This window comes from Carcharhinus amblyrhynchos, chromosome 19 (assembly GCF_965287045.1).
Source record: "Carcharhinus amblyrhynchos chromosome 19, sCarAmb.v2.hapA, whole genome shotgun sequence".
NCBI classification, from domain to species: domain Eukaryota; kingdom Metazoa; phylum Chordata; class Chondrichthyes; order Carcharhiniformes; family Carcharhinidae; genus Carcharhinus; species Carcharhinus amblyrhynchos.
The window spans coordinates 3,217,772-3,235,632 of record NC_137342.1 but is presented as its reverse complement, the minus strand read 5'-3'; the positions used below and the strand labels follow the sequence as shown (position 1 = coordinate 3,235,632).

At 48.9% G+C, this 17,861-nt stretch overlaps 2 protein-coding genes across 4 annotated transcripts in view; one reads left to right on the top strand and one right to left on the bottom strand.

Annotated features, from left to right (window-relative positions):
* Positions 1–8,265, top strand: part of amdhd1 (amidohydrolase domain containing 1) — a 31,406-nt gene extending 23,141 nt beyond the window's left edge. Inside the window, exons 7-9 of the mRNA XM_080207832.1 lie at positions 991–1,084; positions 3,460–3,620; positions 8,027–8,265. Coding sequence (XP_080063958.1) covers positions 991–1,084; positions 3,460–3,620; positions 8,027–8,132 — 361 coding nt within the window. The 3' untranslated portion in view covers positions 8,133–8,265. The remainder of the gene's footprint in view (positions 1–990; positions 1,085–3,459; positions 3,621–8,026) is intronic.
* A 4,340-nt stretch (positions 8,266–12,605) lies between these two features.
* The window catches only part of hal (histidine ammonia-lyase), a 37,890-nt gene continuing 32,634 nt past the window's right edge, over positions 12,606–17,861 (bottom strand). For all 3 annotated transcript variants that reach the window (XM_080207131.1, XM_080207134.1, XM_080207132.1), the window contains 3 exons: positions 15,652–15,760; positions 15,477–15,546; positions 12,606–13,184 (listed from right to left, as the gene is read on the bottom strand). In XM_080207131.1, coding sequence (XP_080063257.1) covers positions 13,053–13,184; positions 15,477–15,546; positions 15,652–15,760 — 311 coding nt within the window. In that variant the 3' untranslated portion in view covers positions 12,606–13,052. The remainder of the gene's footprint in view (positions 13,185–15,476; positions 15,547–15,651; positions 15,761–17,861) is intronic.

Below are 17,861 nucleotides of genomic sequence, written 5' to 3'. Positions count from 1 at the left end.
AACGCGGTGGGTTAGCACTGCTGCCTCACAGCGCCAGGGACCTGGGTTCAATTCCTGGCTCGGATCACTGTGTGGAGTTTGCACATTCTTGCCGTATCTGCGTGGGTTTCCTCCGGGTGCTCCGGTTTCTTCCCACAGTCTGAAAGATTAGGTAGATTGGCCAGGATAGATTGCCCTTAGTGTCAGAGGGTAAATATGTGGAGTTACAGGAAATAGGGGCTGAGTGGGACTGTGTATGGTGTAGATGGGCTGTAGGGATTAACAACCTGTCTATAGTGGGCGATCAGACCTGGAACAACTAAACTGGGCTGACCTCGGCGGCTAATCCCAAAATATTTTACAGATAGTGGGAAGAAAGTGACATTTCGATGAATCTGAAGGAACTGGCAACAGAGATACAGGAACACGACCTTCAGGAACCGGAGATTCTGGCTGAACCATTTACCTGTTCATTCAGAGCTAAGCTGGTTGGAGAATGGAAATAGCCCCTTATTAATAAAAAAAAGGCCCAATGTTTAAAAAAAACCTGAGTAACAATTGGAACACTTTATAACAACAACAACCTGCATTTGTGTAACACCTTACTGACACGGGGAGACAATTAGATGTAAAACAAAGGGATCTGGGCTGAGAGAGGAGATGGTCGGAGGGGCGGAGAAAGGGGATTTAAAAAGATCTTTAAACTCAAAGAGAGGCCTGGGGAAGGAGAGAGGGTTAGGGAGGGAGTTTCAAAACTCACGGACAGTGGGACTAGGCAGGAGAATGGATGAGCACAGACTAGACGGGCCAAAAGGCCTGCTTCTGAGCTGTAATTTTCTGTGGTAACAGCAACATCATTCTGACTGAATCTCAGTCAGGTTTATAGGATGATGAGGGGTGGAATGATGGGGATACACGAGGTCAGAGGAGAACTGGAGAGGACTTTAGGATATTACTGGGAAGTGATTTAAAACTTGGACACTCACAGCCGCATCTTGAAAACATTTCCAGGCTTAAAACACCACGGGCTCGAGAGATGCTGGAGGCTGGAGTGATTGTTGCTCTCGGTAGCGACTTTAATCCAAACGCGTACTGTTTCTCGATGGTAAGTTCGTCAGAAATTCTTGCTTCGTTAAAAGTGAAATACGGCAGAAGCTGGAAAGCTGAAATAGAAAAAAAAAGTGCTGGAAAAAAACCCCAGCAGGTCGGACAGCATCTGTGGAGAGGGTTAATACCTGCCTGTCTCTGTTACCAGTCTCTGCTCGGGTTACACTGGTAGACGCACCTGGACTGAGACCGTCTGAATAACTACCCCCCCCCCCCCCCAACCCCCGGACTTTACCCCACGGGGGTATTGGAACAGTCTGACCAACATCGAAAACAATAAAATAATCCCTTAACGCCACCCCCACTGCCAGATTTGGATAAAGTTTCCCTACACGGTCCAGGGAGAACTGTATCCGAGATCTTTCACTACAACAATCGAGTGAATGCAAGCAGCCTTTTTCCACTGAGGCTAGAGGAGAAAAAACCAGAGGGCATGGGTTAAGGGTGAAAGGAGAAAAGTTTAAAGGGAATATTAGGGGGGGATTCTTCACACAGAGAGTGGTGGGAGTGTGGAATGAGCTGCCGGATAAAGTGGTAAATGCGGGGTCACTTTTAACATTTAAGAAAATCTTCGACAGGTCCATGGATGAGAGGGGTGTGGAGGGATATGGTCCAAGTGCAGGTCAGTGGGACTAGGCAAAAAATGGTTCGGCACATAGAACCCTACAGAGCAGAATGAGGCCCTTCAGCCCATCGAGTCTGCACCGAACACAATCCCACCCAGGCCCTACCCCCATATCCCTACATATTTACCCACTAATCCCTCTAACCTACACATCCCTGGACACTAAGGGGCAATTTCTTAGCATGGCCAATCATCCTAACCCGCACATCTTTGGGAGGAAACCGAAGCACCCGGAGGAAACCCACACAGACACGAGGAGAATGTGCAAACTCCACACAGACAGTGACCCGAGCCGGGAATCGAACCCAGGACCCTGGAGCTGTGAAGCAGCAGTGCTAACCCACTGTGCTACCGTGCCGCCCACAAGTGTGGCACAGACAAGAAGGGCTAAAAGGCCTGTTTCTGACCTGTAATTTTCTATGGTTTCTACGGTAACAGCAACATCATTCTCACTGAATCTCATTTAGGTTTATAAGATGATGAGGGGGATTGATAGAGTGGACGTGCAGAGACTATTTCCTCGGGTGGATGTAGCTGTTACTAGGGGGCATAACTATAAGGTTCATGGTGGGAGATATAGGAGGGATGTCCGAGGTAGATTCTTTACTCAGAGAGTGGTTGGGGTGTGGAATACACTGCCTGCTGTGATAGTGGAGTCGGACACTTTAGGAACTTTCAAGCGGTTATTGGATAGGCACATGGAGCACTCCAGAATTATAGGGAGGGGGATAGCTTGATCTTGGGATTGGACATAGCTCAGCACAACATCGAGGGCCGAATGGCCTGTACTGTTCTATGTTTCTATATCTACTCCAGGTAGCCTGTTGAGGAGTGGCCTCCTTGCTAGCCCACCAGCCCATGCAGTGTAAGTTGCTGTTTGAGTGGCAATGAGATGAGGTCCAAAGGTGACCATTCCTTATCTACCTAAATGTTTTAATTAGTCCCCGAGTTAGCGAGCCGCCTACTCCTCCCCGAGTGACAGCCTATCTGAGGGTCACTCAATGTTGAGGGAGACAATTCCTGATTTTCTTTACCCACTACCTGAGTGATCTCCTCAAAAGAAAACTTCATTGTTTACAGTGTGATCCGTATTTGTAAAGCTGTGTTGTGTGTTTCGAAGTTATCCCGGTGACTGATTGCCGGGAGGGGGGGGTATGTTTTTAACTCTGGGACTGTCAGCTCTGATGTGGAGATGCCGGCGTTGGACTGGGGGTTAAACCAGACAGAAATCCCACGACACCAGTTTAAAGTCCAAACAGGTTTATTTGTAGCAAAAGCCATAAGCTTTCGGGACAGGCTGACCCTTGGTCGGATGGCTGGGAGTTCTGAGGTGTGGGTCTGATCTCCAGGGGTTTTGTTCACAGAACGCTGGAACGTTGGGAGTGAAAGCTCGGCCGTGCAGTCGGGAAGCTCCACGCTGCTTTGATCACTCAGCCAGTATTCCGGAAAATTCCGCCTGATAGTTCCGCTTTTGGCTCACCTTTCAATCTCTTTCTCACCGTTAAGAAGCGACTTGTGATGTTTTCACAGCATTAAAAACGCCGAAACTACAAATTTTAACAAAATTGCTCTTTCTGCACAACTAAATTACACGTTCACTATTTACCGACTGGTTTGTGGGTTAGAATTATTCAGTTCAGAAATATGGTTTAAAAAGAATTCATTAAAAGAGTCATATCACAGAACGGTTTGTTGGTGACAGTTTCCACAAATCTCAGTGTCTCTCTGCCTTGTCCTTTCCCCGCTAGCCGATGGTCATGCACATGGCGTGTGTGAACATGAGAATGACCCTGGCTGAGAGCCTCGCAGCCGCCACCATCAATGCTGCCTACAGCCTGGGAATGTCTCAGTCTCACGGTTCCCTGGAGGTCGGCAAACAGGGAGATCTCCTCATCATTAACGCATCGAGGTACGTTCTTCACCCAGACTTTCCCCGTCCACCGGCAAATAATAAACTCCAGGCTGGTCACAACAAATACTGACTGCAAATGTTAGACCCTGTTAAAGGGAAATGCAGATTTCTGTTCTCAGATCCACACAGACTGATCCCACTCTCATTCCGCACTAATAGATCCCACACAAACTGATCCCACTCTCATTCCGCACTAACAGATCCACACAAACTGATCCCACTCTCATTCCACACTAACAGATCCACACAAACTGATCCCACTCTCATTCCGCACTGACAGATCCACACAAACTGATCCCACTCTCATTCCGCACTGACAGATCCACACAAACTGATCCCACTCTCATTCCGCACTAACAGATCCACACAAACTGATCCCACTCTCATTCCGCACTGACAGATCCACACAAACTGATCCCACTCTCATTCCGCACTAACAGATCCACACAGACTGATCCCACTCTCATTCCGCACTGACAGATCCACACAAACTGATCCCACTCTCATTCCGCACTAACAGATCCACACAAACTGAACCCACTCTCATTCCGCACTGACAGATCCACACAAACTGATCCCACTCTCATTCCGCACTAACAGATCCACACAAACTGATCCCACTCTCATTCCGCACTAATAGATCCACACAGACTGATCCCACTCTCATTCCGCACTAACAGATCCACACAAACTGATCCCACTCTCATTCCGCACTGACAGATCCCACACAAACTGATCCCACTCTCATTCCGCACTAACAGATCCACACAAACTGATCCCACTCTCATTCCGCACTAACAGATCCACACAAACTGATCCCACTCTCATTCCGCACTAATAGATCCCACACAGACTGATCCCACTCTCATTCCGCACTAACAGATCCACACAAACTGATCCCACTCTCATTCCGCACTAACAGATCCCACACAAACTGATCCCACTCTCATTCCGCACTAACAGATCCCACACAAACTGATCCCACTCTCATTCCGCACTAACAGATCCACACAGACTGATCCCACTCTCATTCCGCACTAACAGATCCACACAGACTGATCCCACTCTCATTCCGCACTAACAGATCCACACAAACTGATCCCACTCTCATTCTGCACTAACAGATCCACACAGACTGATCCCACTCTCATTCCGCACTAATAGATCCACACAAACTGATCCCACTCTCATTCCGCACTAACAGATCCACACAAACTGATCCCACTCTCATTCCGCACTAACAGATCCACACAAACTGATCCCACTCTCATTCCGCACTAACAGATCCCACACAAGCTGATCCCACTCTCATTCCGCACTAACAGATCCACACAGACTGATCCCACTCTCATTCCGCACTAACAGATCCACACAAACTGATCCCACTCTCATTCCGCACTAACAGATCCACACAAACTGATCCCACTCTCATTCCGCACTAACAGATCCACACAAACTGATCCCACTCTCATTCCGCACTAACAGATCCACACAGACTGATCCCACTCTCATTCCGCACTAACAGATCCACACAAACTGATCCCACTCTCATTCCACACTAATAGATCCACACAAACTGATCCCACTCTCATTCCGCACTAACAGATCCACACAGACTGATCCCACTCTCATTCCGCACTAACAGATCCACACAAACTGATCCCACTCTCATTCCACACTAACAGATCCACACAAACTGATCCCACTCTCATTCCGCACTAACAGATCCACACAAACTGATCCCACTCTCATTCCGCACTAACAGATCCACACAAACTGATCCCACTCTCATTCCACACTAACAGATCCACACAAACTGATCCCACTCTCATTCCGCACTAATAGATCCCACACAAACTGATCCCACTCTCATTCCGCACTAACAGATCCACACAAACTGATCCCACTCTCATTCCGCACTAACAGATCCCACACAAACTGATCCCACTCTCATTCCGCACTAACAGATCCCACACAAACTGATCCCACTCTCATTCCACACTAACAGATCCACACAAACTGATCCCACTCTCATTCTGCACGAACAGATCCACACAGACTGATCCCACACTTACTCCTCACTGACAGATCAGTTAGCACTGCTGCCTCACAGCATCACGGACCTGGGTTCAGGTCACTGTCTGTGCGGAGTTTGCACATTCTCCCCGTGTCTGCGTGGGTTTCCTCCGGTTTCCTCCCACAGTCCAAAGATGTGTGGGTTAGGTTGATTACATAGAACATAGAACATAGAACATTACAGCGCAGAACAGGCCCTTCGGCCCACGATGTTGCGCCGACCAGTTACAAAAACAATGACCCACTAGCCTATACCAATCCCTTTTCGTCCATAAACCTATCCAGAGATCTCTTAAACGCCCCCAAACTAGACGCATTTACAACTGCAGCAGGCAGGGCATTCCAATCCCTCACCACCCGCTGGGTAAAGAACCTGCCCCTGACATCCGTCCTATAACTACCCCCCCTTAATTTAAAGCCATGCCCCCTCGTGCTAGCTTTCTCCATCAGAGGAAAAAGGCTATCACTATCCACCCTATCTAAACCTCTAATCATCTTATATGTTTCAATAAGATCCTCTCTTAGCCGCCTTCTTTCCAACGAAAACAACCCTAAATCCCTCAGTCTCTCCTCATAGGACCTCCCCACCATACCAGGCAACATCCTAGTAAACCTCCTCTGCACCCTCTCCAACGCCTCCACATCCTTCTTGTAATGCGGGGACCAGAACTGCACACAGTACTCCAAGTGCGGCCGCACTAGAGTAGTGTACAGTTGCAACATTACACTGCGACTCCTAAATTCAATCCCCCTACCAATAAACGCCAAGACACCGTACGCCTTCTTAACAACCTTATCTACTTGATTCCCAACTTTCAGGGATCTATGTACACACACACCTAGATCCCTCTGTTCATCCACACTATTCAAAGTCCTCCCGTTAGCCCTATACTCGACACATCTGTTGTTCCTACCAAAGTGAATTACCTCACACTTCTCCGCATTAAATTCCATCCGCCACCTCTCGGCCCAGCTCTGCAACCTATCTAAGTCTCCCTGCAGACTATGACACCCTTCCTCACTATCTACCACACCTCCAACTTTGGTGTCATCAGCAAATTTACTAATCCACCCAACTATACCCTCATCCAGATCATTAATAAAAATTACAAACAACAGTGGCCCCAAAACAGATCCCTGAGGCACACCACTCGTAACTGTACTCCATGATGAATATTTACCATCCACCACCACCCTCTGTCTCCTATCTGATAGCCAATTCCTGATCCAACTTCCTAGATTACCCACAATCCCATACATCTGCATTTTCTGCAGAAGCCTACCATGGTGAACCTTATCGAACGCCTTACTAAAATCCATGTATACCACGTCAACTGCCTTGCCCCCATCCACCTCTTTGGTCACCTTCTCAAAAAACTCAATAAGGTTAGTAAGGCACGACCTACCCGCTACAAAACCATGCTGACTATTTCTAATCAATTCATTACACTCCAAATTACTATAAATCCTATCCCTAATAATTTTTTCTAAAACCTTGCCCACAACAGAAGTAAGACTCACCGGTCTATAATTCCCGGCAAAGTCTCTGTTCCCCTTCTTAAACAATGGGACAACATTCGCTATCCTCCAATCCTCCGGGACTACACCAGAGACCAATGACGACCTGAAGATCTGAGCCAGAGGCTCTGCAATCACCTCTCTAGCCTCCCAGAGAATCCTAGGGTAGATCCCATCCGGACCAGGGGACTTATCTATTTTCAGCCCCTCAAGAATTTCCAGCACATCCCCTTTATCAACCGTAATACTGTCTATTTTACACCCCTGCAACCCAATGTCCTCCTCAGCTATATTCATGTCCCCCTGCGTGAACACCGAAGAGAAATATTGGTTCAATACTTCTCCAATCTCCTCCGGTTCCACACACAACTTCCCCCTGCTGTCTGTAACTGTAATTGGCCGTGCTAAATTGCCCCTTAGTATCGGGGGGATTAGCAGGGGAAATACATGGGGTTATGGGGATACAGCCTGGATGGGATTGTTGTCGGTGAAGACTCAATGGGCCGAATGGCCTCCTTCTGCACTGTAGGGATTGAATGCATTAATTCTTCATTAACAGATCCCACACAAACTGATCCCACTCTCATTCCGCACTAATAGATCCCACACAAACTGATCCCACTCTCATTCCACACTAATCAAAGAATTAGAACAATATCTTACTGATGAATTTTATACATAATGCTTTTGTTCATCTATTTATTCTTTGATCTGTAAAATCATTGATTTTCTCAAATTGAAATTCTAAATAAGATTTCTTTATAAAACTATATTACAATTCACTACAGTAAACTCTTCTTTTTAACAAGGTGGGAGCATTTGATTTATCAGTTCGGAGGTCACCAGGAACTAATCAAGTACGTCATTACCAAAGGAAAGATTGTATACGAGAGGGAAAGCTGTCCGGGTAAATAACGCCCAGATCCTCCACTGAAAGCAGCAGAGCGCTGGGCCGAAGGGCCTTCACAGTGAATATGGAGATAGACCAATCGCTGACCTTGTTTCATTTTTAAAGATGCTCTTTGTAGAAAATGAGACACAGAAATAAAATGAAGATTGATCAGATTGAGTATTTATTCTTTCACACTGACAAGGCCAGCATTAGAACACAGAACATAGAACATAGAACACTACAGCACAAACAGGCCCTTTGGCCCACAAGTTGGGCTGATCATATCCCTACCTACTAGGCCTATCTATAACCCTCAATCCCATTAAATCCCATGTACTCATCCAGAAGTCATTTAAAAGACCCCAGCGAGTTTGCCTCTACCACCACCGACGGCAGCCGATTCCACTCACTCAGCACCCTCTGAGTGAAAAACTTACCCCTCACATCTCCTCTGTACCTGCTCCCCAGCACCTTAAACCTGTGTCCTCTCGTAGTGACCATTTCAGCCCTGGGAAATAGCCTCTGAGAATCCACCCTATCTATTCCTCTCAACATTTTATAAACCTCTATCAGGTCGCCTCTCAACCTTCGTCTCTCCAGGGAGAAGAGACCGAGCTCCCTCAACCTATCCTCATAAGGCATGCCTCCCAATCCAGGCAACATCCTTGTAAATCTCCTCCGCACCCTCTCAATAGCTTCCACATCCTTCCTGTAGTGAGGCGACCAGAACTGCGCACAGTACTCCAAGTGGGGTCTGACAAGGGTCTTATAAAGTTGCAGCATTACCTCCCGACTCCTAAACTCAATCCCTCGATTAATGAAGGCCAGTACACCATACGCCTTCTTGACCACATCCTCCACCTGCGAGGCCGATTTAAGAGTCCTGTGGACCCGGACCCCAAGATCCTTCTGCTCCTCAACACAGCTAAGACTCCTGCCCTTGATAGTGTACTCGTTCATCCCATTGGTCCTGCCAAAATGGACCACTACACATTTATCCGCGTTGAAGTCCATCTGCCACTTCTCCGCTCAGTCTTGCATCCTGTGATTTGCTGTCCATCCCTAACTGCTCTTGAACTGAGGGGCTTGTGGGGTCTTTTCAGAGGCAGTTCACATCACTGCAGGTCAGAGCAGGCGAGGATTTAGTGAACCAGAAAGGTTGTCATGATCACCATTACTGAGACAAACTTTATATTCCAGAATTATTCATTGAGTTTAAATTCCACCAGCTCTCACGATGGGATTTGAACCCATGACCCAGAGCTTTTAGATTATTAGTCCAGCAACAGCATCACTGTACAACAGGCTTCCCATACTCAACCACAGCACAGGGACTATCCAAACGCTGACCTATTAATTGAAACATATTATGGGCAAAGTTTTGCCAAAAATATTCTAAGTGTCACAGGAGTCTGAAAATTGGAGTTTTACTCTGGTTTTTTTCAGTGAACTTTCCCGCACACTGTCCCCACACTCTGTCTGTTAGTGGGTGTAAAAGGTAATGAAGTGCCCAGTAGCCATCATCGTGTTAACAACAGGGCAGGTTCAATGGGCTGAATGGCTTTCTCCTGTTTCTAAGCCTGACATAAATTTTGTTTCTACTTTCAATTTTTTGGCTTATCTTCAAATTGCATTTTCCTCGAGGTTTGGTAACGAACAGCTGGTTTTTAAAATCCTAACCCAGAACACACAACGCTATTAATATTTCACAGGGTGAGAGTTCCCTTTGGAACGTTTGGCAAACTTTGTGCGATCTTTCACAACACAGGATAACTAACTGTTAATCCCCCAGAGGGCAGTGACTCTGTGGAATTCTGTACCACAGAGGGCTGTGGAGACCGGCTCAATAAATATATTCAAGGCTGAGATAGACAGATTTTTGATCAGTAAGGGAACCGCAGGTTACGGGGATAAGGCAGGAACGTGGAGTTGAGGATTATCGTATCAGATCAGTTATTATCTCATTGAATGGAGGGACAGACTTGATGGGCTGAATGGCCTGCTTTTGCTCCAGTATTTTCTGGTTTTATCAGTCTGTACTCTCCCATATTAAACACCAACTGGAGGGAGCAGGCACTCAGAGTGTAGTTGGCGGCTCTGAATCCCAGATTGAAACTCACTGGCAATTTTGAGAATTACTTTAAATTTGTGCTGTCCAGTTACTGACCCTCCCCCCCCCCACACCCCCACACCCACCCAGGACAGTGGGAACAGATTCCCAACAGGTCCCCATCAAAATGATTTGGGACAACACGAAACAGGAACAGCCGTTCGGCCCCTGGAGCCTGCTCCACCACCCAATAGGATCACAGCTGATCTGACGTAGAATCCATATGGTGCAGAAGGACGCCACTCAGCCCACCGAGTCTGCACTGATCACAATCCCACCCTAATCCCATATATTTATCCGGCTAATTCCCCTGGCATTGGATCAATTTACCATGGGCCAATCAACCCAACCCGCACATCTTTGGACTGTCGGAGGAACATCCGGACGAAGCCCATGCAGACATGGGGAGAACATGCAGACTCACAGTGATCTGAGGCTGGAATTGAACCCGTGTCCCTGGTGCTGAGAGGCAGCAGTGCTAACCACTGAGCTAGCTGACATTCCCCATGTCCACCTTCCTGCCCCTTCCTGGTAACACACGATTCCCGTCTCAACCTCAAATATACACAAAGACTCTGCTCTCCCAGGCACGGACTTCCAAAGACTCTCAACCATCAGAGAGAAGAAATTCCTCCTCATCTCAGCCTGTAACCGGTGCCCCAGTTCTATCAGATCTCCCCTTCAACACCCTCGGGAGAACAGTCTCAGTCTCTCCAAGTCCTTTGTTCCTGCAAACAGGATCATCCCGCATCACCCACACGGAGCATCATCATATCGGCTCTGGTTCATCAACTCATTCCAGGGATGGCAGGATTGGCCGAGGAGGAGAGATTGAGGGGGCGGGGTTTGTACCCCCCCCGAGGGGGCGGGGTTTGTACTCTCACCGAGGGGGCCGGGTTTGTACCCCCCCCGAGGGGGCGGGGTTTGTACTCTCCCCCGAGGGGGCGGGGTTTGTACTCTCCCCCGAGGGGGCGGGGTTTGTACCCCCCCCGAGGGGGCCGGGTTTGTACCCCCCCCCGAGGGGGCGGGGTTTGTACCCCCCCCCCGAGGGGGCCGGGTTTGTACCACCCCCGAGGGGGCGGGGTTTGTACCCCCCCCGAGGGGGCCGGGTTTGTACCACCCCCGAGGGGGCGGGATTTGTACCCCCCCCCCGAGGGGGCCGGGTTTGTTCTCCCCCCCCGAGGGGGCGGGGTTTGTACTCCCCTCGAGGGGGCCGGGTCTGTACCCCCCCCGAGGGGGCGGGGTTTGTACTCCCCCCGAGGGGGCGGGGTTTGTACCCCCCCGAGGGGGCGGGGTTTGTACTCCCCCCCCCGAGGGGGCGGGGTTTGTACTCTCACCGAGGGGGCGGGGTTTGTACTCTCACCGAGGGGGCGGGGTTTGTACCCCCCCGAGGGGGCGGGGTTTGTACTCCCACCCCGAGGGGGCGGGGCTTGTACCCCCCCGAGGGGGCGGGGTTTGTACCCCCCCGAGGGGGCGGGGTTTGTACCCCCCCCCGAGGGGGCGGGGTTTGTACCCCCCCCGAGGGGGCCGGGTTTGTTCTCCCCCCCCGAGGGGGCGGGGTTTGTACTCTCACCGAGGGGGCGGGGTTTGTACTCCCCCGAGGGGGCGGGGTTTGTACTCCCCCCCCAGGGGGCGGGGTTTGTACTCCCCCCCCCGAGGGGGCGGGGTCTGTACTCCCCCCCCCCCCGAGGGGGCGGGGTTTGTACTCCCCCGAGGGGGCGGGGTTTGTACTCCCCCGAGGGGGCGGGGTTTGTACTCCCCCCGAGGGGGCGGGGTTTGTACTCCCCCCGAGGGGGCGGGGTTTGTACTCCCCCCCGAGGGGGCGGGGTTTGTACTCCCCCCCCGAGGGGGCGGGGTTTGTACTCCCCCCCCGAGGGGGCGGGGTTTGTACTCCCCCCCCCGAGGGGGCGGGGTTTGTACTCTCACCGAGGGGGCGGGGTTTGTACCCCCCCCGAGGGGGCGGGGTTTGTACTCCCCCGAGGGGGCGGGGTTTGTACTCTCACCGAGGGGGCGGGGTTTGTACCCCCCCGAGGGGGCGGGGTTTGTACTCCCCCGAGGGGGCGGGGTTTGTACTCTCACTGAAATAGGCCACCAGCCATGATCTGGCTGAATGGTGGAGCAGGGTAAAGGGGCTGAATGGCCTCCTGTTTGAATCTCCTACATTCCTGAGCTGTCGCAGACTTTGCTTTTCCGGAAAGACTCGTTCTGCCATCAGAAAGAAGTGCTGGAGATGGTCGAAGCTGACCTCCCGGAGGTGTTTCACTAACAGAAGGATGAGAGTCCCCCCGGAACCTTCCGGTAAAAAAAAACACTTTTTATTTCTTGCTGAGCGTGGAACAAGAAAATTGAGCAAATTGAAGAAAATTAAAGAGAGGCAGAAGAAGAGTAAGATCTATATGTTTTATTGTTAGTGTTGAATTTAGTTATAGGCCCTTACACTGTAGATAGAAATGGATCATCATTAGTGCGATGTACATCCACGTCCCTACAAACAAGGTGAAAGGTCCACCAGCGCACACTGGCTTCGGGACACTGGGGCAGGCTGTCCCTAACCTGGGAACATTAGCTCTGTCCTCTCTCCATACAGGCTGTCAGACCTGCCCAGATTTTCCAGCATTTTCTGTTTTTGGTGCAGGACCTTAGTTAGTCACAGAGGAATACAATTCTGATCATTTAACAATACATAAAATTAAAATGTATCTCCTTCAATTTGCAAACATCACTTTTAAAGACTGAACTTGGGTCAGAATATTATACATTACAGCAAGGTTTCCATATCCGCCTGTTCATGTCAGAGTTTTTATACACGATTCGGTGAAATCGATGGTGGATATTATTCCATCCAGGCTCGCTTGCAGGGTGACCTCGGAGATTCCAGGGTAAAGGCAGTTGGTGAGATGGGCCTGGCCTCTGGCACGTTTGCCAGTCTGTACTTCTCAATGTAAGGATTTGCCACTTCCCAAACCTGTGGGGAGAAGGGATCCAATCAGTAGAAGAAGCAACCTAATGGTGAGGACTGCTTCAGGTCAGTCATACAACCCGTCTGTCCCACAAACCAGCTCATCTGTATCCCAGCTCCCCTTCTCCACATCCATTAACAACCTCTTCAAGGTCACAAAATCCTTCTCTTCATTTCTTTAGTTTGGAGAATTACACCTGCTGCTCTGTATTAATTCACCCTTGGGGTGGGAGTCCAGCATTTATTACCCATCCTTTTTCAAAGGGCATTTACGAGTCACTCACATTGCTGTGGGTCTGGAGTCACATGTAGGCCAGACCAGGTAAGGATGGCAGATTTCCTTCCGTGACGAATGTTAGTAAAAACCAAAGGGGTTTTTACGGCAATTGGTAATTTGTTTCATAGACTTCTTAATTCCAGGTTACGGTAAATTCAAATTTAGCATTTGCTGTGGTCCCCAGAGCTTTACCCTGGCCTCGCTTCCCGTTTGATAAGGTGCCGCACAAAAGGTTGCTGCAGAAGGTTAGGGTGTACGGAGTTGGGGGTAAGGTGTTAGCGTGGATAGAGGATTGGCTGTCTAATAGGAGGCAGAGAGTTGGTATCAATGGGTGCTATTCTGATTGGCGGTTGGTGACTAGTGGAGTGCCGCAGGGATCGGTGCTGGGGCCTCAACTATTTACCATTTATATAGATGATCTGGAGGAGGGGGCTGAATGTAGGGTGACGAAATTTGCTGATGACACAAAGATGAGTGGAAAAACAAATTGTGCTGAAAGTGTGGAAAGTCTGCAGAGGGATCTGGATAGGCTGAGCAGTTGCAGCAAGACCTCCCTGCTTTTATATTCTATCCCCCTCGCTATAAAGGCCAACATTCCATTCGCCTTCTTGATCACCTGCTGCACCTGCAGACTGGGTTTTTGCGACTCAGACAAGGGAATTAAGGGATCTGGATAGGCTGAGCGAGTGGGCGAGGACCTGGCAGATGGAGTACAATGTTAGCAAGTGTGAGGTTATCCACTTTGGCAGGAATAATAGTAGGAGGGATTACTATTTAAAGGGCGAAAAGCTGCAGCATGCTACGGTGCAGAGGGACCTGGGGGTCCTTGTGCATGAGTCGCAAAAACCCAGTCTGCAGGTGCAGCAGGTGATCAAGAAGGCGAATGGGATGTTGGCCTTTATAGCAAGGGGGATAGAATATAAAAGCAGGGAGGTCTTGCTGCAACTGTACAGGGCACTGGTGAGGCCGCAGCTGGAGTACTGTGTGCAGTTTTGGTTGCCGCACTTGCGCAAGGATATATTGGCCTTGGAGGGAGTGCAGAGGAGGTTCACTAGGCTGATACCGGAGATGAGGGGGTTAGGCTATGAAGAGAGACTAAATAGACTGGGTCTGTACTCATTAGAGTTTAGAAGGATGAGGGGGGATCTTATAGATACTTACAAGATAATGAAGGGGATGGATAGGGTAGAGGTAGAGAGATTCTTCCCGCTTAGAAAGGACAGCAGGACTAGAGGGCACAGCCTCAAGATAAGGGGGGGGCGGTGTAGATCGGAGTTGAGGAGGAACTTCTTCACTCAAAGGGTGGTGAATCTCTGGAATTCTCTGCCCGTTGAAGTGGTGGAGGCTGCCTCGCTGAATATATTTAAGTCATGGGCAGATAGGTTTCTGATAGACAAGGGAATTAAGGGAGAAAGCGGGAAAGTGGAACTGATCCACTTCAGATCAGCCATGATCTTATTGAATGGCGGGGCAGGCTCGAAGGGCTAGATGGCCTACTCCTGCTCCTATTTCTTGTGTTCTGGATTACTAACCCACTGACAATGCCAATATGCCACCATCATTCCTTGGTTAAAAACATTAAGGGATGTGGGGCTGATCTGGGTATGTGGACTTGCATCATTGACCAGCCGTGATCTCACTGAATGGGAGATCTGGATCAAGGAATTAAATGACCTCTTATTGTCTGAGAACGGCCCAGAACTGAGCACAGCTTTGGACACCCACAGCACAATCTCCAACTGCGCGTTCCAAAGGAGCCCCGTGGAGTGGACAGTCAGTCATTGTGTGCACATTTAACACTCGGTGTAGCACCACTCCCAATGGCAAAATCTTCTGAATTCTTCATTCAATTTTATCAACTTAGTTGAATGAAAAAATGAAGATATTTTGTACCCAACCTCTATATAAATGATCAACACAGAATGTCTTCTTGGAGTTTCATTTTGAACATGTTTTCTTTAGTTAGTTGTTAAAAATTAAATTGTCTTATCTAAGGTAAACATTGCAATGTACCAACTTGCCTTTTGGTCTATCAATAACCGATGGACAACTTCAATATCGGGTGCCATGAAACGGTCTTTAATCCAAGGTCTAGAAAGCAGACAATTTCACAAAATATTAACCATCTTACCTGGAACAATTCCGAGCAGTAACGGCTCAAATGTGACCCAGAATAGCGTGTCATTCTAATCGTACCTCACCACTGTGCGGACCAGGTCATAGACCTTTTCCAGGGGAGTTGTGGTTTTCAGGGGCCGTAAAAACTCGATTCCCTGACAGGCTGCAAGAAGTTCGATGGCAAGAACTGAGTGGAATAAAAACAACTGATCTCAGTCACCCTAAATGACCAACTTTACACACAAACAGTCAGAGGTTTCCATGGACATGAGCCAGAAATGGAAGAGAGTGAGGTAAAGAAACATCACAAACCCCACATTGTGAACATCACTAAGAGCAACACATCAACTCCTGTTCCAACTCACTGGAGAGGAGACTCCACCAATACCCCCACCCTCAATAATGGAGGAGTCCAGCATATCAGTGCAAAAGATAAGGCTGAAGTATTTGCAGCAATCTTCAGCGAGAAGTGCCGAGTGGATGATCCATCTCTGCGTCCTCCAGTGGTCCCCAGCATCTCGCGTAACAGTCTCCCGCCAATTTGATTAACCACGTGATATCAAGAAAGGATTGGAGGCACTGGATACTACAAAGGCAAAGGGCCCTGATAACATTCCAGCAATAGTACTGAAGACTTGTGCTCCAGAATTTGCCGCTCCCCGAGCCAAGTTCTTCCAGTACAGTTACAACACTAGCATCTACCCTGAAATGTGGAAAATTATCCAGGTATGTCCTGTACACACAAAGCAGGACAAATTCAACCTGGAAAATTACCGCAGAAGCAAGGTTTATACAAACACTGAAATACCCCGACTGGAACAAGAGATAGTTCAGGGGGGGATGGGGTTGAAGATTTGCCAGATAGTTAGGATGTATTAGTGATGAGGATTTGATGGTTAACGGGCCTGGCTGAGTTACTGACAGGCCTGACCCGCTCCTGGCTGCTTTGTGCTTCCCCTGTGCTGTGGGATGGGTGTATCACAGGGACAGCAGGATGAATGAGTGTCATTGCAGTGGGAGCCAGTGATTGGATCTGGTGCTATGTAATGAGGCGGGTAGAATTAGGGACCTTGAGGTGAAGGATCCTCTTGGAGAGAGTGATCATTGTATGGTGGAGTTTCTGTTGCAGATGGAGGAGGAGTAAGTGGGTTCCCGGACACGTGTCCTTTGTTTGAATAGAGGGGAGTACGGTAGGATGAGAGAAGAATTGGCGAATGTGGACTGGGGGAGTGCGTTGGAAGGTAGGTCTGCTGAGGAGCAGTGGAGGATCTTTAAGGAGATCTTTCTTGGTGCTCAGCAGAAATTTATTCCGATGGTTAAAAAGGACAGTAGGAGGAGAGGTAATAAGCCGTGGATAACGAAGGAGGTGAAGGAAAGTGTTAAATTAAAAGTGGAGGAATTTAGAGTAGCTAAGAGCAGTGGGCGAGAAGAGGATTGGGAAAGGTTTAAATGTCAACAAAGATTGACAAAGAAGTTGATAAAGAAGGGTAGAAGAAGCTATGAAGCTGGGCTAGCACTTAATATAAAAAAGGATAGCAAGAGTTTTTATAAATATATAAAAAGGAAGAGGCTGGCTAGGGTGAACGTTGGTCCCTTAGCGGATGAGAAAGGGGACCTAGTGGTAGGGGATGGGGATATGGCTAAGGTCTTGAATAACTTTTTTGTTTCTGTCTTCACGGAGGAGGACGTGAATAATTTGCCGGGTGTTAGCGATGGAAAGGTGGTAGGACTGGAGGGTCTTAATGACATTACTGTTACTAGAGAGGTGGTGCGCAACAGACTGGAGGGGCTGATTGTGGACAAGTCCCCAGGACCGGATGGAATGCATCCGAGGGTTCTGAAAGAAATGGCGGAGGTGATAGTGGATGCCTTGGTGGTTATTTTCCAGACGTCGCTGGATTCCGGGGAAGTGCCGGAGGATTGGAAAACGGCTAATGTTACGCCGTTGTTTAAGAAGGGTGCCAGGCAAAAGGCGGGGAATTACAGGCCGGTTAGTTTAACGTCTGTGGTAGGTAAAATGTTAGAATCCGTCATTAAGGAGGAAATTGCGAGGCATCTTGAAGGGAATTGCTTGATAGGGCAGACGCAACACGGTTTCATTAAAGGGAAGTCGTGTCTGACAAATTTACTGGAGTTCTATGAGGATGTGTCTAGGGCGGTGGATAGAGGAGAGCCGGTGGATGTGGTCTTTCTGGATTTTCAGAAGGCGTTTGATAAGGTACCTCACAAGAGGTTACTGCAGAAGGTCAGAGGACATGGAGTTGGGGGTAGGGTGTTAGCGTGGATAG